Below are 23,500 nucleotides of genomic sequence, written 5' to 3'. Positions count from 1 at the left end.
GCGTGTTTGTGGGTATTATATAAGTTCATTTAGAACAGTGTACTGGAACATGGACTAATTCCAGGTTTAACCTACAAACTGTAGTATTAAATGTTCTTTAAAAAAATCCAGTTTTACCAGTGCATGTCTAAATCTACAATATGAGACAGTAATAAGGAGATTCTATTTCTTTTTTCTTTTGCTGCTCCAAGGAAATAAAGCAATACGTTACCTTCAGATCTTCCAAACTCTTCAGCATCTCAGTTAGGAATCTGTAGTAATCCCCAGACCTTGTAAGTAGTTCTATGTATCGAGCATGAATGTCTGCAGCCTTGAAGAAAAAGAGGGGGAGAAAAAGACATTGGATTTAAAAAAAAAAAATCTTAAACAAGTTGACTCATTTATTTTCTAAACAATATAGTCCTGAATTTATAGAAAGAGTGAATGCCTTCCTCTGTGTGTGCTAATTTTAAAAGGTAGAAGTGCAATAAAACAAAAGGCTAAAAATACTGTGTTCCATCCTCAAAGCTCCAAAGTGCTCTCCTTAAATCGCCTAGGAGGTAATGTTCTCTGATGTCTTTGGGGGAAAAGATGTCTTTTAGCTACCTATTTTTTCCCCCACTTTTAAATATCTTCCTCACTAAATCCTGAAACCAATTTCTGCTAAAACCAAAATCAAACCCATCGACTGCTATGAAGTCAATTCAGACTCATAGCGATTCTAGAGGACAGAACAGAATATTTCCATAAGGTTTCTCTATCCCTTGGAGCAACTGATGAGTTAGAACTGCCAACTCTTTGGTTAGCAGGCATGTTCTTTAACTGGTGTACCGTCATGGCTCCTTAAAACCTCTAGCATACCAAGAACAGGCTCAGATTTCTACTGATACTTTCTTCAAGGACACCACAGATCAGTGACTCACTCTGGGTGAGGGGGGATATAACCTCTTTGAATGGTTGTTGTGTGGTACAGAGGGGGATCTGATCTTTTGTTCCAGGCTCCAGAGAGTCAGACCACTCAGAGAGGCTTAGGAGGCATGAGCATGGCCAAATGGTAAGGCCATGGAAGATGGGGATCAGTGGAGCTTCTGGGTAGACAGAGCAGAGTGAGGGTAAGGAAACAATACTGGAGGCCTTGCCGTAACTTCCCTTCACATATCTCATCTTACAAGCCTCTTTATTTGTATCATTTTCTGATTGTAATAAATGGATCTGAACTCTCTCTGAGGTAGGAAATTACTAAACCCAGAGTATGTAAGAGTTGGCAGGGATGAGCATTTACCTATTTGGAAATCTGAAGCCTCCTAACTTGACCTAATCTAAACTGGGGGTGACTGAGGATGGGAGAGGGGGCTAGCTAGTCTGAAGTATAGGAAATTGAGCTTGTGGCTAACACCTCCTGAATACTGCTGAGGAGGGGGTAGCAACAAGGATGGAGAAATGGGAATGTGAGGAAAAGATCCATTTCCAAGTGGAAAATGGATTCATGCTAATCTTTTCAAGCCAGTTAACAATTGGTGCAATTACAGCTTTTTTCTAGAACAAGGAGCAAATTCTAGGGATTTGGGTGGAGGTGAGGGGAGTGGGAAGGAGACAGGGGTAAAGAAAAGGCAGAAGTAAAAGTAGACTTTACAAGCTATGTAATGACATAAAAATAGACACACCTCTTGCATGATCACCCCTGAAGGGGACTGAACTAGCGATCTCTTGATAGGTATACTCAGTAGAGTTTCTAGTCCTGAAGTGTACGATGCAAGCTGGAGTTCATAATCCTGGGAAGTAAGAAAGTTTAAGAAAAACATTCTTAATGGAATTTAAAGGAGTACTGACAGCTGTAATGCCACACTCTTACATCAGTCAGTTGTGTTTTTCTAAACGAAACCCAGGGCTATCATGTATTGCTAGTATCCAAGCAGCTACTGCATTCTTAACACCAAGCAATATATTTTTTATATGCTAATTGAGCATTTAAAAAAAAGACCACCCATTCCCAAAGATAATGCCAAATTGTAATTTATTTGTAACTGTAAATTTTTGTAAAAATAAAGACCACCCATTCACACAGATATCGCCAATTTGGAATGTTAACTGATAAATCTTTATGGCATGTTTAGGGGGAAAAAAAGTAAAAGCCCAAATGTCCATCCTCCAGAATCCCATAATCATTAAAGTGAATTAGAAAGTAACACAAGTAGTAATATTTTTGATGAAATGAGATTTGTGAAAGTAACATACCTTAATTGAGTTTGAACAAAGTTCAGCAATTTTTTGTACTTCTTCTGATTTGTCTCGTTTACCACATATTTCATTGTGCAAGTTCTATCCAAAGATGAAATACAAATGTTAGAGTATGCATCTCTTAAAAGGAAATTTTTTTTAAAAAAAGAAACATTATTTTACTTTTCAAATACTGCTGCATTTCTTGTTCTTCAGTTTATTAGATGTGCCAATGTTGTATTTCAGTTAAATCTTATATTATTTTATTCAGAAAAGATTAAAGAAGAACGCCAAGCTCTTATTAGCTAAGTGTTTATTTTCTGGTCAACACTGATTTGGGGTTCTGCCATCCCAATTTACAAAGATATCTAACAATAACATGAGAAGAACAGCACTGCATTATTTGTATGTTCACAATTTAACTATTTGTAAATATTTCAGTGTTTTTCCTCTGAGCATTCACAAAATAGAACAACAGTAATAAACAATTATTACTTCTAACCTAGGTACTGCTGTTTAAGCCAGACAAAAGCACAGCTTATGCTGAATTAATTTTATACCAGCTATAGAAAGACAAACTGGCTTGTACCTTCTGCTCATTCAAAAATCTCATGACTGTGTTAGAATCGCCAAATTTCATTGATTCTAAGGAATCCTGGCGCCGTTTTGCATCATACAGCCACTTGCAGAAAGCCTGATAGTTATCACGGTAATTCCTCAGTTGCTTGATTTGTTTCTCCAGGTCCCATAATCTGGGGGAAACAGACGACATGAAATTATGAAAGCACTGCTCTTAGTCTTCAAAATATATTAACAGAGAGTAATCAGATGACTCAGCAAATCCATTCCTGGGTATCTTCCCCAAAGAACTAAAACTGTATGTCCACACACAAAATCTTGTACGCAAATGTTCTTAGCAGAATTACAGAAGCAGAAACAACCTAAATGCCCATCAACTGCAGAAAACGTACTAGAAAATGGAGTATCTCTGTATAATAGAACATTATTTAACAGAGAAAATGAAAACAGTGCTGAGACGTGTGAGAGTAGGCAGACATAAAGATCACACAGTATGATTCCAGTCATGTGAAATGTGCAGAATAGGCAAATTTATAGAGACAGAAAGCAGATTAGTGACTGCCTAGGGCTTGGGAGGTTGGGGGTGGCGGTGGTGGGAAGCAACAGAGTGACTATTAATGGAGAGAGGTTTATGCTGGGTTGATAAAAGTGTTCTTAAATACACTGTGGTGGTAATTTCACAACTCTACAAATACAGTAAAAAACACCTTAAATGGGTAATATTTACAGCTACATCTCAATAAAGATTTTTTTTAAAAAAAAGCACAGCTGAACAAATGTGGGTGCTCTGGCAGCACAGTGCATTATATATTGTGCTAACCAAAAAGTCAGAAGTGAGAATCCACCAGATGCTCAGTGTCCTCCCATAAACACGTACAGCTTAGGAAACCTGACACAGGGTTGCTGTGAGGTAAAATTAACTCACCAGCTGTGGATGTGTTTTGGTTAGTAAAATGGGTGTTGCAGACTGTTAACACCCTTGGTTGTTAACCTGAAAGTTGGCAGTTTGAGTGTCCACCCAAAGGCAGCTTGTAAGAAAGACCTGGTGAACAGTTATTAGAAAATCAGTCTGAATCCTCTATGAAGCGCAATTCTACTCTGACACATATGGATTTGCTTTAAGTTGGAGTTGACTCAACAACAGTAATGGGCTTTGCTGAGAGGCTTAATAGATACTCCTTTCAGAGACTGACTGTAACCAGCTTTAATTTGACATGGAAGAGGGTAGATCATAATAACGAGATGTGAACCAACACATGCTGTTTCTTAGAGAAACAGTAGAAACCATTTAGCATGTTATTTTTGTGGTGGTAACTCTTGCTATAAAGGAGAAGACGCTTTTGGTGAATGTTGCCAAATGCTAATAAAAATTCAATGTAATATGAAAAAAGAAATTACTTCTAGAAAATGAAAGCTGTGAAAACACCCCTTAACCGCCCTACATATTTTCCTAGTATACCTGGCTCAGGAAAGGGAAGGAAAAGGAAGGGTTCAGAGCTGCAGTACATAGGGTCACTATGTATCGCAGGCGACTCAACCAATAACATTCTATGACAGGTTTGGAAGCAGGAGTGGCATCCACCTTGTAAACAACATACCTCTGGAAACTCTCTGAACTCATAAATGTCAATGGTTGTAGAGGGTCTTCAGGCCTTTTGTTCTTAGGGTCACTACAAGTTGTGCTCAACTCGAAGGCAATGAACAACAACAATAAGCTGCCTTATACACACAAAACTAAAACTCTGCTACATTTTATAGTCACTTCTTCAAGTACCATTAGCTTGGGAAGAAACAGAAATGGGAAGAACATATAGGAAGATGGCTCACCTGTAATCTATCTGTTTATCTATTCTTTGCCAACGATCGGTCAGCTGTGTGACTTTTTCACTAAACTTCCCGAGATCCAGGTCGTACAGAGGGTACTGCTGGGCGGTCTGGGAGTGAATCTGCTGGGCTTTCTGCAACTCCGTCTTCATGGTGGCCAGCAGTGACTTCTTCAAGTTCAGGTCATTTTTTATTTTCTGCAAGGGAATTAAAATGAGCATAAATAAATATCTTTTTTTCATTTTATGTTACATCTGCAAATCACCAACTTAAAAAATAAATTTTATAAAACCCTTCAAATATCTGTATTTTTAGGTGATAACAATCAAAGAAAAGTAAATATACCTGCTGATTTAATTTCCCAATATTTGCTCCACTGATGTAGTTCCTTGTGCTATTCAGTTTAGAAAGGCATCAGCGTTTGAATCAGTTTGAGAAACAGACTGATACAGTAACTAGGGCAATCGGGGTAGGCTTGTTGGAGTCAGTGAGACTGGCTCAGGACAGGGCAGGGTTCAGAACTGTTGTACATAGGGTCGCTGTGAGTTACAGGAGACTTGAAGGGACAAAACAACAACAACAACAACCTTTGCCATTTTCCATTCTTGAATAAGTCTGTCTTTCTCTTCCTCTCTCTCATTATTATCAAGTCAGAACCAACTCACAGCTTATGCTCCGCTGGGTTTCCAATGCTGTCAACTACATGGAAGGAAATTGCCTATTGTTCTCCCAGGGAGCTGCTGGTGTATTTAAGTCACCAGAAGAGTACTGTCTTTGAACTCTCTATAAACTGCACAGTCCCCTACTGAGTAGTAGATATTAACACATTAAAGTTTCTGAGAAGTCCTACCATAGAAAAAAGCAATTTAATTATATGTAACTGCACATTTCTCAAATTAATCTCATTACAAATTATTTTCTCACATAGTTTCTGATGTGGAAAACTGGGTCCCAAACAAATGTACTGATGTCAACTTATTGTGTGTCAATAAAATCCAATCGTTCTCTGAATTCTTAAAAACACAATGTGGGGAGTTGAGTCCTCGATGATATCTTGTAAACTGAGGTATTATTAGCAACCTTTCGAGTTACCTTGAGTCCACAGCGGTAGGCTTCCACTTTGTCTAGATCCAGGCAGATCGTTTCCTCTTCTGTAAGTCTGCCTTCATAAACCTTCAGCATGTCTTCTGTCTGGAGGAGGGCCTGGAGGAGAGCTCTTACGGTGCATAAGCTGGGAGTGTAAAGGAGGCAAGTGAAATCACGGTTAACACAATACAGACAGCAGGCAGCTGACACAATTAGCAGAAGAGAACACTGCTAACACACCGAGAAACTATTTTGTTTATTTTACTAGTCAAGGGGGCAGTAATTTTATTTTCTTCTCCACCAAGATTCAAATCAACATTTCAAATTCTGTTAATATATCTAAGTTCTGGCCCTGAGAATATAACATATTTCAAAACTCATAAATTTTGAATAGTGGATTTAACACCCTAAGCTAGAGGATACTCTCTCAATGGTGTCCTTAGTAAAAACCACCAATTAAACCTACAAAACAGTAGCTTAAGGAAAGCAAGATATTGGAAGTATTAGTTATATTTACCTATTTAAGTAGCCATCTGTAACACCATTGATATTTTCCAGTTTCTGAAACAGTCCAAATATCTCATTCTGTAAATAGCAGTATTTCTCAGAACCTCTGAAGTTAGCCAGCATATCTTTAAGTTGGTTGAGAACTTCGGCAATCGCTTGTGAATCATTCTGCACACTCTGCCACATAAAAAAAGAAAGGAAGGTCCTCAGATTTATACTGTATGATTCCTTATAGTCACATCACATTGTCCTTGTAAAGTCCAGTATTGAAAGCAGGGATTCAAAAAGATATCTGGTTACCAATTTAACTGAAGCATCATTCACAATAGCCAAAAGACAGAAACAACCCAAGTGTCTATGGAGAGAGGAATGGATTAACAAAATGTGGCATTATCCCTGTTGTTATGTGCCATTGAGTCACTTGCAACTCAAAGCAACTCTATGTACAGTAGCCCTAAACCCTGCTCTATCCTGTGCCAACCTCACTGTCTCCAACACACCTACTCCCACTGCCACAATCACTGAATCGATCCATCTCATCAAGGGTCTTCCTGTCCTGCACTGTCCCTCCACTCTCCCAAGCATGATGTCCCTCTCCAAGGACTGGTCCCTCCTTGCAACATGCCCAAAGTATGTCAGATGAAGTTTCAGAATCTTACAATGGAATATTACTTAAGACATGATAGTACTTAAGCTATGATACAGATGAACCTTGAAAATAACCAAGCATAAAGAAAAAAATATCTATGGCCCTACTTATATGAAAGATCTAGAATGCAAGGATCTCTGGTGGCACAGCACTTAAAGTAAACGGCCAGCTGTTAGAATTCACCAGCTGCTCCACTTTCATAAAGACTTACACACTGGTACATTTTCTGGGGGCAGTTCTACTATGTCCCACAGGGTCGTTATGCATCTGAATTGAATCTAGTGACTCTGGCAGTGAATAGAAAGAAAAAGTTATTTTCTGGGGCTAGGAGAGGAGGGAATTGTTATGAGGTACAAAGTTCTGTTTAGGGTAATGAAAAAGACTTGGAAAGGGATAGCACAGATGCTTTGCACAACATTACGACTGTAATTAATGCCACTGAAATAATATTTTTAAATAGCTAACTTTACATCTATATTTTACCACAGTTTAAAAGAAAAATACCTAGTAGACATAAAAACATAATAGATTCAAGAAAGAGGTAATTAATTAATTATGTGGGATACAGTATATAGGAATGATTGTGTGAAACATATGAATAAAACACAATGTAAATAAATTATTATATAAAGACCAAAAAAATATTTTAACAAAGAGACAGAGATAACCTTTCACTTCCTTCCACAGGGAGGCCCTCTCAGCAACTACATAAAGATTTTCCTATAGTATATATACCTTGGATGTTCCAATGTCATGCCCAGGTTTAGCTGAGCATAAAAGATCCCTGGGTTACGAGTTAAAAAGCCTGGCACAGAGTCTTAACTCTTTGATGGCTTTGAGATCTTATCCCATCAAATCTCATCATGTCAGTTTCCTGTCTACCCAAATGAGAGACTAAACAATTTTTAAAAAACCCAAAAAGCCTAAACCTACTACCATCGAGTCATTTCCAATTAACAACAACTTGCAATGGGGTTACGAACTCTATAAATTTCTACTAGAGAAGACTGCCCATCTTTGTCCCATGGAGCAGTTGGTGAATTCAAACTGCTGATTGTTCTGTTAGAAGCCTGACACTTTAAGTACTACACCACCAGGGCTCTTTCAGGTTGCTGGAGGTAGGTGACAAATTAACATTTATGGAAACACTCTGGAATCCATACAGCACTGTAAAGTATCATCATACAAAAGAAAAACACTCTAGTTTGAGTCCCCAATTAACAACCCAATAGCAAAGATGCTTCAATTCAGAGCCTGTCAAGCTTCCACACTTTCGGAAAAAATTAAAAGAAAAATTGCTTGGAAGCTATTTTCTTGAAAATTAATTTCTTGCCTCTGAATATTTACACCAATAAATTTTAAATTAATTAAAAAATAAATATACATAAAGATGGACTCTGACAAAACATCCATGCTTGCCGACCTTGAGCTCGTTTATTTTCACTGTGATGTGGTGTGTAGACCCTTGGTCGGCCAGCAGGGCGTTTTTCAGGCTCATCCGGCCCTCGCAGTGCTCCATCTGCCTACGGATCTTCTGGAGCTCTAGTAGGATCCACGTCTCCTGCTTGTCATTCTCTCTGTTGGTTTCAATCACTTTGTTGTGGTTGACATCTTGACAGGTTCCGAGATGAGTGATTTCAGTCGTTGTTACTGTGAAAATCAGGACCACGAAAGTCAGAAGAGAGGATTTATCGCTAGATGTGGGCTAGGCCTCAAAAATCAATCACACTGCATCAAACATTCCCACTTTAGTTAATTCCAACAGACAAATGCAAAATCTCATGCATAAGGAACAGCAAGAATAGAGATCAAAGGGAGGAGAGGGGTGTCACTGTTGAGGAAGTGTTGAGTTTCTGTTTATGCTGACAGAAAACATTACAGTGGATACTAGCAATGGCTGCACAACATGATTAATGTGATTGGTGACACAAACTGGAGACATGAAAAATGCTGTGTCAAAGGCCTTTGTGACAACATTAACCACTCTGATTTCATTTTGAAAACTGAGCATCTGCATGTTTTTGATGTGTTTTTTTTTCCCAAGAAAGAAGAATAGTTTTATAGGAAACATTTTTTAAAGCACATGCTTATGATTGGCACAAAGAGAAAGATGCTTCAAGCCCACCTACCTGTCTGGTGCTGGGGGTGGCCCGGCAGCTGTATGACCAGGGTCTGGTAATGCTTCTGCGCATCAGTAAACTGAGACTGGATCTTCCGCTTATCATCATCTCCAAACATCTCTGACCCTTGGCTGTTTCTGATGAACTCTTGGTAATGTAACTCAAGATCAGAGATCGTCTTCATGTAATCTTCCTGGCGCATCGTTTTCAGCTGAAAATACACCAGGCAAACGCTATTTGTGATGGTTCCACAGTGATACCAGGAATCATCCCTAAAAAATGTCCCAACCTTCTAGCTGGGGTTTGAGGTAGCATTTAGAGTGTGGCTAATTTTTTTTTTAAAGCTGTGAACTAGGGGAAATTGAGCTTTTACTGATGGTGCTAGGAAAATTCAGGAATGGCTAAGGATAATAGTCTAAAAATGTGGCAAACTGATGTAATGTCGCTGAACTGAACTGTAGGTGTGACAATTGTTGAGATGGCAGATATTTTGTTAAATATATCTTTACAACATCTTTTTAGGGTTTAGAAATCATTTTCATAATAACTATTTTTATAAAAAGTCCTGAAAACCCTAATAGTAGTCAATCTGATTTTCCTACAGAACTCTTTCTTCTAATTAAGTGTGAAGGGCCCAAATGGAAAGCCAAACTAAGCTGTCCTAATGAAAGAAGAGAACAGGGGATGGATGGCCCTAAAACTTTCTCATTCTGTGCCTCGCCTCCACTTATTACCAAAAAAACCCAAACCTTTCCCCATATCTAGGCTTCCTCAGATCACAATTTGGAAATCACTTTCAATAACTAATAGTTTAGGTGTTCTTCCAATAATTCCCTAACTTTCACTGGTGTGCTATCTAGTTAAAACTTTATAACCTAACCTTTCATTACATTTGCAAGACAGCAGGCAAGACCATGTGCCTTTTCCATGGGTACTTTCAACTTGGCAGATAACTTGAACTAGTCTTTCTGCTCCTCTTGTAACCAGCATATATTAAATGCTCCCATTCCATGTAGGGCAGAGAGAATCTCTAAGGCAGGTTGTAAAGACCTTCTGATGAAGTAAAAGCATATGTACTGCACAGTTGGAGGGCCTTCCTGGTAAAATGGGGCACTGCAAGGAGAAGCCAGGCAACACCCTCCCCACAAACTGGGGGGTCAGGGAGACATACCTTGGCAATGGTCATGGCCCTAATTTTCTCGATGTCAATCATGCAGTAGTGCCAGGACACCAAGCTCTTCATGTTGATGTAGAGCTGGTTCCAAAGAGCCAAGATGGCTTCGTAGTACTGCTCAATCCTAGAGGCAGAAGGAGAAAGGATACTTGAGTCAGGCCCTCACATCCTACCTCAGATAGGAACTCTGGATATGCTTCCACAGACAAACATACACTGCCAGCAAGGAGAGCTAACAAAATCACAGGTGTGTGCGCAATTTCAAAACATTCAGCATTTCAATACAATTGAAAGCATTACACAGCTGTTGTAGTTAGGTGCTGTCGAGTGGGCTTTCACTAGGGAGCTCTGGTGGCTCAGTGGTAAGGAACTGCACTGCCAACCTGAAGCTGCATGGTTCGCCCCCACCAGCCGCTCTGCAGAGGAAAGACTAGCAATCTTCTCTCGTGCCATTTACAGTCTCTGGAAACCAGCCAGAGGGTCAGCTATGAGTCAATTCTACCTTGATACATCACAACAATAACAGCAAGCCTGTGTACAATAGAATGAGCACTGGGGCCAGCCTGCAGGGCTTGAGGCCACTGTTGCAGCTACTTGTGTCAATCCATCTCTCTGAGGCTCTTCCTAGTTCTCACGGACCCTCACATCATTTTGGTTAAAATACACAGCACACTCTTTATGGTGAGGGCCTTGTTTGCCATCAGGCAACAGTCTAACCTAAGATAGGAGGTGGTGAGAGGCTGCTGTGAGACACCGATGAGGGCCAGAGCTTGAGAGTGACGCAGTTCACTATGTTAGTCTCTCCACTCCTACAGAGGGTAGTAGAACAGTTCCACAATGGAAGATGTAAGTCTCTGCATGAACAGTCTGTAAAGCAGATCTTTTACTGATGAACAAATATTGATAGGAATACCGTCCATCTGTGGCTACTTGCAAAATTATTGATTTTCTAAGAGAGGAAAAGATTGTAAAAAACAAAACTCAGGAAGAAAATAAGTAGTAATCATTCCTGCTCTCTGAGACCGTATTAGTGGTTAGTTTTGGTTGATTGTTTGTTTGTTTTATTAGCCTCTAACAATAACATAGAGTCTTTAACATGAAATTGCAAAGCAAAGTAAGATGACCTTCATGGGGTTCCTAGGAAGGTCAGTGTTGAGAGGGGATCCTGTCATACAGCTTTCATTCACATCATCAAAGGACTGGGCTTGGAACATTTTTTTATACTGGAGACCAGGAACTAAGCCCCCTGCTCCATCCCAGTTTCTTCTTGTTCCTTATCAGGAAGGGTCTAATGAATACTTCTTGATTCTGTTTATTTAGTACCAGCCAACCCCACTGCTGTATCTGCGCACTGTAAGGAGGGCAGAAGGTCCTTCACTTGACCCACAAAAGGTCTGGGTGCAGACCCCACATGCCTGTGGGAGTCGGGTCCTTCCTGAAACCTCAGCCCTTGGCTCAGCAGTGAATAGAAGGAGCAGTGTGTGGAAATTTTTAATCTAAGCATTTGCCCTTTTGCTTTCACTCACATTTACACCACAGATTCCAGGAATTTTAACAACTTACTTGCCAGACAGGTCAATGGCCAGTGGGTTCGGAGGTGGGATGATCAGACCCACGGACGGCACCAGCATGTCAACGCCTCCTGGGCCCGTCACATACCACTTGCTGCGCTCGTTGTTGTCCTTCAGGATGCATTCATCCCCTTTGTGCACAATTTTCTGCAAGGTAAGGAGTGTGCATGCTAGGTTTATTCATAGGCACACATTTCTATTTTTTCCATTCAAAGACAGATGCAGCCATAAATGAGAATTCTCTGAGTTTTTACTTAATTATATTTTTTCCTCAAAGGATACTCATATCTCCACAACTCAACAATGCTGATGTACCATCATCTAAATACATGGGGCCTAAAATATGTGCATCAGGTGAGCCATATTTAAAGAAAATGAGATGATGGAACTTTTCCAAGGGAGTCTGGGGAATGACTTAATTCATAAAGTGAGAGATTCCTCTGTTCTATTTTGTGAGTTGATCTTTTATAGCCTTGATTTTACTCTCTAGGATCTCTTGTTGATGGCTTTGCCCTTAAAACAAAACAATAACAACATAAACTCAGTTGCTGTGTAAAGTCTGCAACATTCACTTTATATACAGCATAATGGTTCCTCTTCTCATTTCTTTTATGGCAGAAATGTAAAAAGGTGTGATCACAGATAAGTCTCATCTATTGAAAGAAACTCTAAGCCCCATGGGAATTGAAAATAGTTTTACATATAAATGGAAAGAGTGAAATATTAAGCCTTAAGCAAATAAATAGTTTGGAAAAAAATACTATTATCTCAACTACCAACAACTATCATATAATACTGAATGAAGCTACATTTGTTTAACATGCTGTGACCTTATCTATAAAAAGGGAGTTTTGGTGGCGGAGTGGGTAGAAAGCTGCACTGCTAACTCAAAGGTGGTACTTCTCTGGTAGCACCAATTGCTCTGAGGGAGAAAACTGAGCAATCTCATTCTGCCTCCTGAAAACCTCCTGGGGGGTAAGCTCTCAATTGGTTCTGACTTGACAGCAGTGAGGTGAGAGTTATACACAGAACAGTTTACCATGCATGATGCTTATTGAAACCTTGATCAAATTTTGCACTCTGACAATAAATTTTGCTCCCTGACAATAATCTTTCTGTTTACAAAGGGAACACTCTGCACCCTTCCAAGTCATTCTGTCACACCTGGTCTTGCTTGTAGTCACAGAGAGCCCTGAGGATAATAGGCTTGTTGCTTCTGTAGTCTGGGTTACGTGGCTTCAGCTGGACAATCTTCTTGGACTTGTTCACCAAGTTCTGCACCTGACGCTTATATTCCAGGATTTTCTCGCGTTCTTTCTGCAATTACAAATTAAAACTGTACCTTAAAACAGAAACCAACAGGATTACTACGATACTCCCAATTAAATATCACTATAGTGACATCAGCTGTAAAGGAGCCACAAAATGATCTTTGGGGAATATGGGAAATTTGCCAAACATATCTCTTAGAGAACTATTTGGCCATGGGTTAAATGAGCAGGAAAGAATATCCCTGTGTGAAAAACTTTTGCGATATACTTAAAGTATGCCTCCCCTAAGTAATTTTCATACTAAGCCACCACCATCCTCTTTGGTTTTGTTTTACCAGGAATTCTGAACAAGTCACCCACACCCAACAAAGCAAAAGTCATTGTCAGCAGTACATGTAACAAAATTCACACTGAAAAAAACCCCCAGAAGACAAAGGAAAAGCTAGCTTAAGCCCTGACATGCTTTGTGCTTCGTGGTCATACAGAGAGCAGCAGCAGAAGGCCTTGCACATGTGCGGGGGCTGCGGGCTTATTACCTCCAGCTCCTTGATCTGGTCCAGCAGGCGCTGCAGCGGCATGTTCTTGTCGCAGGGGTACTTCTTCCTGATAGAGTCCTGCAGGCCCTTCAGGTAAGCCTCGGTCGACTGGGCCTCTTCAAAAAACTAGGAAGGAAGAAAATCATTCACATGACCAAAAAGCAACTCGAGAAATAATAAAACCCCAAAATGATAAACCCACTCATATCCATTACATCCCACAGCAGCACCATGTTTTTCAGAGAACTCTTCCATGCGGTTTTCTCTGTGCAGTGATCACAGACATGCAGCCTTTTTTTTCATATTTGCAGCTCACCAGGCCTTTCATCTGTGGCTGCTGGGTTTGCTCAAACTGCCACAATTTTTAAGATAGTGGTTAAGTAGTTAAATACAAACTGTACTATCCAGAGACTTCAACAAGCCATATATTCTAGAATTTCTCAGGAAAATGTTTCTGTGATGGATGACTAAAGGAGTGTCTTAGTTGTTGCCATTAGGTTCCGTCAAGACACAGGACTCATGGCAACCATATGAACAAATAGATCAGAATCCTGAATAATTAGATTATTCCACTGACTGGTGAGTAGGTTACAAATATATTCTCCTCTGAAGTGCAAACTAGTAATCACTACTTGTGTAATATTTAGTAGACTATTTTTCATTGTTTCTTAATACATATGCAAAACCCAAGTTTGAAGTCCTAAAAGACAATGAAAATTATTTCTAAGTATAAATACCTGAAAGTAGGCAGCATTTTCTTTGAGGTGAACATCAATGCATTTGGTAATCTGAAGAATCCAGCTCCACTGGGTCTGAAGTGTATCCATATAGGCCTGAAACAAGACATTGCTGTCAGCTGCTTCACCACCACTCAGCAATAGAAAGCCCACCCACCACCATCAAGTCAACCCTGCTTCTCGGTCAGCTAGGGTGTCAGAGGGGAACTGTACTTTGAAGCACCTTCAAAGGCTGGAATCTACAGAAATAGGTCACCAGGCCTTTCTTCTGAGTTGCTGCAAGGTGGGTTTAAGCAAGCCAAAGTTTATGTTTATGTTTGAGTGTAGATCAGAGGTGTCAGCCAAGGGCTTTCCCCAGCAGTGTAAAACCATCTAGACCCTCCATAAACTACAGAGCCTCAGTGAAAGCCATGAAACCAAGCAAACATTTTTTTCCTAAAAATTAAAAATAGAATTTTCAAGCTGAGTAATCTTAGTATGGTAGATATTAAATTTTAAAACGGGCTTTAACAAAAAGATACTATTAGGAGTAGAGGTCATAATTCTTACTCACCCAAGTAACAGAACAGACACGGGTAAAGGGTTGAAGACAGTGTACTCTACTGTAGAGTTTGTGGAAGGCATCCAGAAGGCTGGATAAGGGGCCTAAGGAACTGACTCTTAACAACTAATATATAAGTATTTTGGGTATTTTTCTTTTTTTTTAAAATAACAGTGCTGCAAGCTAAAGTCAGTCTAGAAGACAGTGCACAAATGGCAGTCTAGGGAAGAGGTCAGCAAACTACAATGTAAGGCTCATATCTGACCCATTCCCCATTTCTAAACAGTTTTACTGGGACACAGTCATATTCATTCATGTACATATTGTCTATGGTTCCTTCCATTCTACAACAGAAGAGTAAGTAGTTGTAACAAAGGTCAAATGGCTTGCTAGCATAAAGTATTATCTGGTCCTTTCTACGAAAAAAAAAAGCCAACTCTTTGTGTAAGGTGTTAACAGCAAAATATCAAATAGAGTTAGCATGACTTTATTATGGTGAAAACCCAATCATTTGTATGGTCTCACTTTGTGAAATCTTCCTCTATTTTTTTTCCCCCTAATAAAAAAAGTAAGTCTCACAAAGCCTACCTCAATTTTGTCTGAAGCAGGATGCTGATTAAGGACAAGCTGGTCACTTTCTTGTTTAAGCTTATTTAGTTCTTTCTCCTTAACTTCCAGTTGACTCATGCGTATCTGTAAATGAAAGATTAGAAATCATTCTTTATAACAAGTTACCCTCAATCTTCTAGCAACTGCATATTAGTTAAAGAAAATCAAATAAAAGTAGAACTACATTTTGGAAATGAGGCCAAATAAGGCTTTTTCTTAAGACAAGATGTTTAATGTTAGAAAGAATATTTGAGATCAAGGCCAGACTATTGAAATTGCTTAAGATACCACAGGTAGAGTGACTGAGTTGCAACTAATAGTGAAATTTTCCAATTCTAGGTTTTAACCATCACTGAATTCTACAGTGTCTACACACATCACTATCTACAACATCTACACACAATATGCTGCCCTCTCTACGCTACTTAAAAGCTCTCTGGAAGGAATGCGTTTCCATGACCATTTTAAACAAATGTGAAGGACAAATTTTTGATTCATTATCAAAAGGCCATTCATCCCCACCACATAAAATCCCAGACAGCGGTGCGTGAACAAGACTGTAGAGCTCAGTGGAGGGGTGGGGGGTGGGGTAAGCTTACAGAGAAGGCCTCCTGCTTCTGAGCGATGTTGGTGTTCCTGTCACTCCAGTCATAGAGCAGCTCCTCCTCCTCACAGTCATTGATCCACATGATCTCCCGGGATGTGGCCTGTATGATGCTCTGCAGCTGTCGCAGATGATCCATTCTCTCAAAGGACGCTTTCTGCCCAGAAGATGCAAAGGCAACGCCTGAGTAACAGGCAGCTTAGCAGCGCTCTATACAAACTTCACGAATAGATTTCTATGGTCTCTTCTATATGAAAACCACAAGAACGAGTAAGACGCTATCCTCGTACATTTACCACCAGCTGGTAAGGGAAAAGGTCTTAGACCAGACAGTGTAGGGATCAAGATAGCACTGCCAGATGCAATGGAATAGAAGGGTCATGATCTAATCATTAATTCTATATTATAAAAGAAAATGGATTCCCTCCCTCCTATTTGAGCTGATAGAGATTCTGTGAACATGGTCAACATTCCCAAAACTCGGTGGACTTTTTGCAAAATGTGTGGCAAGCACCAGCCCCACAAAGTGACACAGTACAAGAAGGTCAAAGACACTGTATTTCCAGGGAAAGGAGTGTTATGACAGGAAGCAGAGTGGCTATGGTGGGCAGACCAAGTCAATTTTTCAGAAAAAGGTGAAAAGTACAAAGAAGATTGTGTTAAGACTCGAATATGTTGAGCCACACTGCAGATCTAAAAGAAAGTTGGCTATCAAAATATGCAAGCACTTTGAACAGGGAGGAGATAAAAAAAGAAAGGGTCAAGTGATCCAGTTAAGCTTCCTCTTATTTTATCAAGACAATAAACTCTGAGATTTTCATGTTCAGTTCATTTGGGAGGGAAATAAAATGTCCCTTTTGATAATAATAAAAAAAATAAAATGGATTCCACAAAAGATAAATCAATTGGCACTGATACCAAAGTTTATTAGTGGCTACCAGAAGCAGGAGGGAAGTGAAGAGTAGAATTCACTGTTAAAGAAAAAGTGAATATCCATTAATGGTGATGGAAAGTCTGACAGAGGGATATGGATGATTATAGATGATGTTGCACAGCATGATTAACATAAGCAGGATTGGTGAGTATACATGTAAAAGCCATGTAAATGTGAGATATATATATATAGTTATTGTGTACCAGCGAGTCAGAACCAGCCCTCCAACAAGTTTTTCAGAGGAAGTAATTTTATAGAAGGAGATTTCCCATCCTACTCCTGCAGAGCAACTGGCCGATTCAAACCATGTGCCTCCAGGATTGCAGTGCAGATTCTTACCACTAGGCCACCAGAGCTCCCTGTGTGTGACTGTGCATATTTTTGTGTGTGTATATGCAGACACACAAAGTTAATATAAAAAAATCACTGAAAAAATTGAAAAAGAGAAAAGGGCTTTTTCTGCCCTCGCTTCCCATCAAAAATTCAAGGTGTCATCAATCACGCCTCAACTCTAACTACGGAAACTTCTATGTCACTAGTTGGTCTGGTATTTTAAAATTATCATTTCCAGCAAGGAAATAATAAGAACTCTGATAAGCATACAGATGAGAATGGAAACCTGTTCTTATGTGTCAAGAATATGCTAAAGAGATTATTGTTAAATGGTGATGACAGTTTGGTAAACCTCTAGCAGAATAAAGTCAATTTTATCTTTGGTAATGCATCATAAAGAAACTGCAATTCACAATTGGAAAAGGCTAAACTTAAAAAAAGTACTTAGTACTGAGCAAGTTCATTCATACGACACATGGATATCAAACAGGGCAAAATGCTGTCTAAAGATAACGGTAGTAAAAGTGTACTAGGCATATGAAAGCCCTTAAATGTCCTTCCAAAGGGTCCAGACCTGAGATACCACCCACCAGCAGTGCTCAGCATTTGGAGTCTGACAGACTGAATGTGAACAGAGGCCAGGCACACTTCAGAGATAAGTCAGCTTACCAGCAGATTTTCATATTCCTCCTCCAACTGATAGATGGCAGATTTTTCACGCTAGAAGAAGAGAAGAGTTACCATTTCATTGCTCTGGCAGATTGCACAGAAAGAACAGCCTCAATTCAATGAGATATTTGCTCTAAAATTCTCCACAGGGATTTCCCCCCACACCCTCCCCCAGGAGATTTGAAGGAGACAGCTCACTAGGTGGCAGTGTTGTCTTCACACTGTAATGACCTAGTAACTTTTCCTTCAAGATCCCCACGACAAAAAAACTTTAATTTGTTGTTGATGCTGATCAAGATGTAAGATTCCCTAAATCTTAGAGAAACAAAAGAGAAAGTTGACAGGATAATAAAAAAAAACTGTTGTCATTGAGTTGATTCTGACTCCCAGCAACCCCATGTGACAGAGTACAACTATCCCATAGGGCTTTCTTGCAGGAATCTGTACAGGGGGTTACCAGTTACCAGGTCTTTCTTCAGTGGTGCCACTGAGGGAGTTAAGATTGACACTCTTTAGTTAGTAAGTAGGCACAAATCAATCATACCACCCAAGGTACTCAGGCAAACATTCACTAAGGATGTTACCAGGAGGAGCTAGTATTTGGAGAGAAAAAAAACCCCATCATACTTGGAAAAGTAGAAAGAAGGTCCAAAAAGCTGAAGAAAGTATTGAGGATGAATGGCTTTGGTCTAATTAAAAAAAAAATTAAAAATAAAGTTAAATAAATAAATCAGTGATTCAAAAGTATGTTTATGTTGTTATGAGCCATCGAATTGGACCTGACTCATAGCTGACCCTCCAGGATGTTATTCAGAGACTATAAACTGCACAGGAGGAGACTGACCATCTTTGTCCCTCAGGGCAGCTGGTGGATTTGAACTGCGTGCCTCTGTGTTGGCAACACAACTTCTTACCACTGTCAAGAAAGAAAAAAACCAAACAAACCCGCAATCTAGGGAGAAGTCAAACAATTAAGATCAGACTACTGTTCTATGAGGCATTTTTTTAAAAGTTAAAGGGTGACTCTAAATATATTTTACTTATATAATACATTTTAATTACCACATTGGAAAGGTTTCACCAATGGCACAAAACCATATAAATGTGACATTTTCCCTACTGGGGGAGATGATCTGCATTCTGCATAAACAGAACCAACATGCCCACAGTTTTCACTTAAACTTCATGTCAAAGGGCGGATTTCACTCTTCCTGGAGTCAGTATGGTTCTCAGTGGGCTCAACCCCCCTCCCCTCCCCCACTGACAGATCATAAGAATTTTGCTAGTTCCTTGGTAAACAAAAAATAGATAAATGTTTCAGACAAAACTCTCTGGACAATTAAGTCGTTATACTACTCTTAAAAAATGCTTTTGAAAGGCTTTAAAATGGAACATTTTCTTTACCAGATCGGCTTTGATTTTGTCCAGCTGCCAACGGTAGTCTCCAATGGCATTGTGGATGCCCCTGTGGCTGTTGATGTGCTGCTCCACTGAAGACAGGTCCACACCCCAGGTCACCATGTCCATCTCAGCCTGCACAGTAGGTAGAGAAAAAGAAGACATCCTTAGTTCACCTGGCTCACCTGCTTCACTGCTCAGAGTTCAAAGCACCAAGGAACGCGTACAGCTCTGACTCTGATAAAATGACAGCTGTGAATAGTTTGTGTGTGTGTGTGTGTGTGTGTGTGTGTGTGTGTGTGTGTACCATCAAATCAGATCTGACTGGTACAGGAGGAGGAGACTGGCCCTCCTTCTCCAGCAGGGCATCTGGTGGATTTGAACGGCTCACCTCTGGGATTGCAGTGCAGAATATTAAGTATTTTTAAGCCCAGTTTTTTTTAAGGATTCTCAAACAAGAAGGTTGTCAAATACTTTCCTAAACTTGTTTTACCCTAGCCCAAGGTGAGCTGAAGAGGCAATTTGGAAATTGCATGTTTGAAATCTAGAGGTCATCTTCTGAAGGTGTCGGGGAAAAAGAAGAAAGGTGTGTACATTAAAGTGTGCATGTATACAAAGAGAAGTAGTGTGTCATATAAATATATACATATACAAACTATTGAGCTCTGGCAGCCTAGTGGTAAAAAGCTGTGCTGCAATCCCAAAGGCACATGGTCTGAATCCACCAGCTGCTCTGTGGGAGAAGGATGGGCAGTCTCCTCCTGTGCAATTTACTGCCTCTGAAAACCCGCTGGAGGGTCAAGTATGAGTCAGTTACAACTCGACAGCACACAACAACAACAATACGACTATAAAAACTATGATGTAGGTTTCTTGACTCTCATCTCATTATCTCTGAGTTAGACTCAACTCATAGTTTACTCTCCTGCAGGATTCTAAGGGAGGTTGTCAATCACATGGGAGGAGACTGCCCACGTTTCTCCCATGGAGCTGCTGGCGGATTTGAAACACCAGAGAGAGCCTTTGGATTAGCAGCACAACCGGCTACAGGCTATGCCATTTACTAGACTAGATTAATCCTTTATTAGACAGTTAAAAATACGCATTAATAATTTACTTTATCAAGCTCAAGCATACATTGTTTCCCAGGCAAAAGAGCGAAAGTATTTGTCATTGTTTATTTCTTAGACTACTTTAATTAATATAACTGCTGGTTCTTAAAATTCAGCATTATTTTCTTTTTTCCTGGAGTTTATTTAATTGGATTGTAATGAATTCCTATCATTTTGTAATATGTAACGCATACATCTCTTTGGCCAATTTCAAAGGGAAGTTACTAAGCATATTAAATATCTTAGTTTCAATTACTGTTGGCCACATCCACAGTGTAGGTTATGTTCGTTTTTTTAAACTATTGTCACTTAAACAGGCACAATTTATTAGTCGAGCCTTTATTACTCAATTAAAGAATGCCATATAGTAGGACCCAAATCCATGACTCCACAAATGACATCTGTGGCACCTTTCTTTGCATGAGCACAGCTGGGAACTCTGGGGCCTAGTCTACAGGGAGTTTGACTGCTAACTTGAATGCAATAGCTCTAGCAGTCTGAATCCACCTCCTCAAGAGACAGATGGGCAGTCTCCTCCCATGCAATTTACAGCCTGAGAAACCCAATGGAGAGTCAGCCATGAGTCAGTTCCAACTCAACAGCAATGAGTTTTCACATGAAGTTCCAAGACACCTGTGTCATCTGTCGGATCTGGCAAGGGCAAGCATTCCAGTGTAGCAACGCAACGAGAACATAACAGGCATTGTTCTGAGCCACCACTGTGTGCTGACGGACTTGGCCAGGATTCAGAAAGGAGAGTCACTTCAGGGTCAGACAAATAGGAGTTAGTTAGCAGGGACTCTGACCCTTCCCTCCCATGCTCATCTACACTTTACAACAGAAACCGAGAGGCAGCCAGGCCAGTGCCCTTGGCAGTCCATGACACCATCCTGCCCAGCTCCGCCCTCATTACCAGCCCAGTGGGCAATATCTAAGCCTTCGATCAACAGGAGCACAAATCACAGAAACCAAACACAATCCTGGCAAAGGTGCCGAGTGTGCCTGTCTATGGAGCGTGTGGCTGGGGAAATGGCCTTTATCAGCAGGGCACTGCTGTTCAGTCCCCCGGGGGTGAAATGAAGAAGGAAGCCAGGCTCTGGGGAGGAAGGGATTAGAGGAGCATGGCAGCGGAAACTCCTAGCATACAGCAGCAGTTAAGTGATAAAACAGCTTTCAGTCCATTTGAAAGCCAGAGGCCATCTGACTAGCAAGGCTCTAATTCTCATCAATTGTAGGAGGCCACACTAAGAAATTTAAACACATTGAGCCTTGACTACAAAGCATGCTTGAAAAAGCTCCAACCAACATAAGCACTGAAAATGACAAGCGAGGGGTTGTCATCTTATGGAACTGCTCATTACTGACAAAGGAGAAATTAGTGGAGACGGCTTTCATTGCTAGGTTTCTCAAAGGCTTAGTCTCACACAGCTAACGCTTAAGATACAGCTAAAACACAGCAGCTCTGCGGACGTTCCTCTGAAAGCTCCATCCCAGTGACCAGATCCCCCTGTTCACCCACTCCAGCAGCTTAGCAAGATCCTATCACAGGTCTCAAAGCTTAGAAGGCAATCAGAAAACATGTCAATTCAGTCACGCTGAAGCATCTGAAACAAAAATTGTCTTTTTCCCTCTAGAAGCTTCTACAACAGTACTTTTATGAATCCTCTCAAGTAGATTCCAACTCATGGTAACTTCATTTGTGTCAGACTAAAACTGTGCTCCATGGGGTTTTAACAGTTGATTTTTTTCCCCCCTGAAGCAGACTGCCAGGCCTCTCTTCCGAGGTGCCTCTGGCTGGACTCGAATCTTTAACATGTCACTTAGCAGCACAGTATAGGACCTGCACAACCCAGAGACACTATATAACAGTATTAGATGAAACTAACAGGCACAGAGTCAGAACTGACTCATGGCTGACCCTCCAGTGAGTTCTTAGAGGCTGTAAATGAGACCACCCATCTTTTTTTCTGAGGAGCAGCTAGTGGATTTGAACCAAGGACTTTTCAGTTAGCAGGGAGACACACTATGCCACCAGCGCTCCTATGGTATTAGTCTTTGGAATAAAAGGGGGAAATGCTAACAAAATCAGAGAATGATGAGTCACACAGGCCTTTCTCACTTGGGGAAGAACATACACAAGTAGGTGAGAAATTCCAGAACTACAGGCTGAATTGAATCCAACAACAATCGGGAATGACAAGTCTTCTCACCACAACCACCTGGCAAATGATCTGGTCACAACTTATCGCTCCCCAGTACCTACCTGCCCTCTCAAGACAAGGGTGGGCCACAAGGAGCAGGTTTTCATTATAAAATTCCCATCCACATGATTATGGCATATTTCAACTGCCACCTGGTCATTTTAACGCCTAATTACTACATGAAATAACCAAGCAACAATTTGGATTCCACACTACATGGTGTTCCCTTGTTCCAGGGAAAGGACTGGCACATACTTTTGTGGCCATTATCTGACTTCACTCCCACACCCGTGACATCATGCTTGCACAACCCGACAGCTGACACTTCAAAAACATAAGGGAGCTCACCCGTGAGCCCAAACCAGAATATCCAGTTTTATGGCGTTTCCAGAGCCTCCAACTTAGTAATACTTCAAATAAACCTCCACAATGTCCTTCTTAAGAGTGCCTACTATCAGCAACACTGTGAAGTAGCTACCCCTCGAGCAGAATGACAACCTTTTTTAGCTCACAAAATATCTGAAGCAATTTCCCAGCTATGGCAATGAGAGAGCAAGATATTCAAAACTTGTGAGTTAAATGGTATCTGTTAAATGTCACACAAAAAAAAGGTTTGGCTTACAGTTCTGATAGAACCTAGCAGAAGCCCTGTTCTGTTCCAACCTCACACTCAGAACCAGAACAAAAATCACTTCCCCAACCTTGGGGCTCAGCTTTCAGCCAAACAATGAGGCCTGTAAGGTGACAAATGACACCAACAAGGCCCTCGCTCCTGTGAATAACCAAGCACACAGGGTCAAAAAGCACCACTCTGCCAAGGGTAAACCTTGATGGCAGAAAGAGGCAGGA

General features: G+C 40.4%; 1 protein-coding gene across 2 annotated transcripts in view; it reads right to left on the bottom strand.

Annotated features, from left to right (window-relative positions):
* Positions 1 to 23,500, bottom strand: part of DSP (desmoplakin) — a 47,617-nt gene that overhangs the window by 7,437 nt on the left and 16,680 nt on the right. For both annotated transcript variants that reach the window (XM_006888738.1, XM_006888737.1), the window contains exons 5-22: positions 19,345 to 19,473; positions 17,941 to 17,991; positions 16,000 to 16,161; positions 15,380 to 15,484; positions 14,251 to 14,346; positions 13,514 to 13,639; positions 12,871 to 13,023; positions 11,699 to 11,853; positions 10,133 to 10,259; positions 8,971 to 9,172; positions 8,265 to 8,491; positions 6,203 to 6,369; positions 5,692 to 5,830; positions 4,603 to 4,796; positions 2,786 to 2,948; positions 2,215 to 2,298; positions 1,644 to 1,751; positions 212 to 310 (exon numbers count right to left, since the gene is read on the bottom strand). In XM_006888738.1, coding sequence (XP_006888800.1) covers positions 212 to 310; positions 1,644 to 1,751; positions 2,215 to 2,298; positions 2,786 to 2,948; positions 4,603 to 4,796; positions 5,692 to 5,830; positions 6,203 to 6,369; positions 8,265 to 8,491; positions 8,971 to 9,172; positions 10,133 to 10,259; positions 11,699 to 11,853; positions 12,871 to 13,023; positions 13,514 to 13,639; positions 14,251 to 14,346; positions 15,380 to 15,484; positions 16,000 to 16,161; positions 17,941 to 17,991; positions 19,345 to 19,473 — 2,487 coding nt within the window. The remainder of the gene's footprint in view (positions 1 to 211; positions 311 to 1,643; positions 1,752 to 2,214; positions 2,299 to 2,785; positions 2,949 to 4,602; positions 4,797 to 5,691; positions 5,831 to 6,202; positions 6,370 to 8,264; positions 8,492 to 8,970; positions 9,173 to 10,132; positions 10,260 to 11,698; positions 11,854 to 12,870; positions 13,024 to 13,513; positions 13,640 to 14,250; positions 14,347 to 15,379; positions 15,485 to 15,999; positions 16,162 to 17,940; positions 17,992 to 19,344; positions 19,474 to 23,500) is intronic.

This window comes from Elephantulus edwardii, unplaced genomic scaffold, assembly GCF_000299155.1.
Source record: "Elephantulus edwardii isolate Elephantulus edwardi_28Jun2011 unplaced genomic scaffold, EleEdw1.0 scaffold00071, whole genome shotgun sequence".
In the NCBI taxonomy this organism is placed as follows: Eukaryota; Metazoa; Chordata; class Mammalia; order Macroscelidea; family Macroscelididae; genus Elephantulus; species Elephantulus edwardii.
The sequence above is the reverse complement of the archived record's forward strand: the minus strand, read 5'-3'. Positions and strand labels throughout refer to the sequence as shown.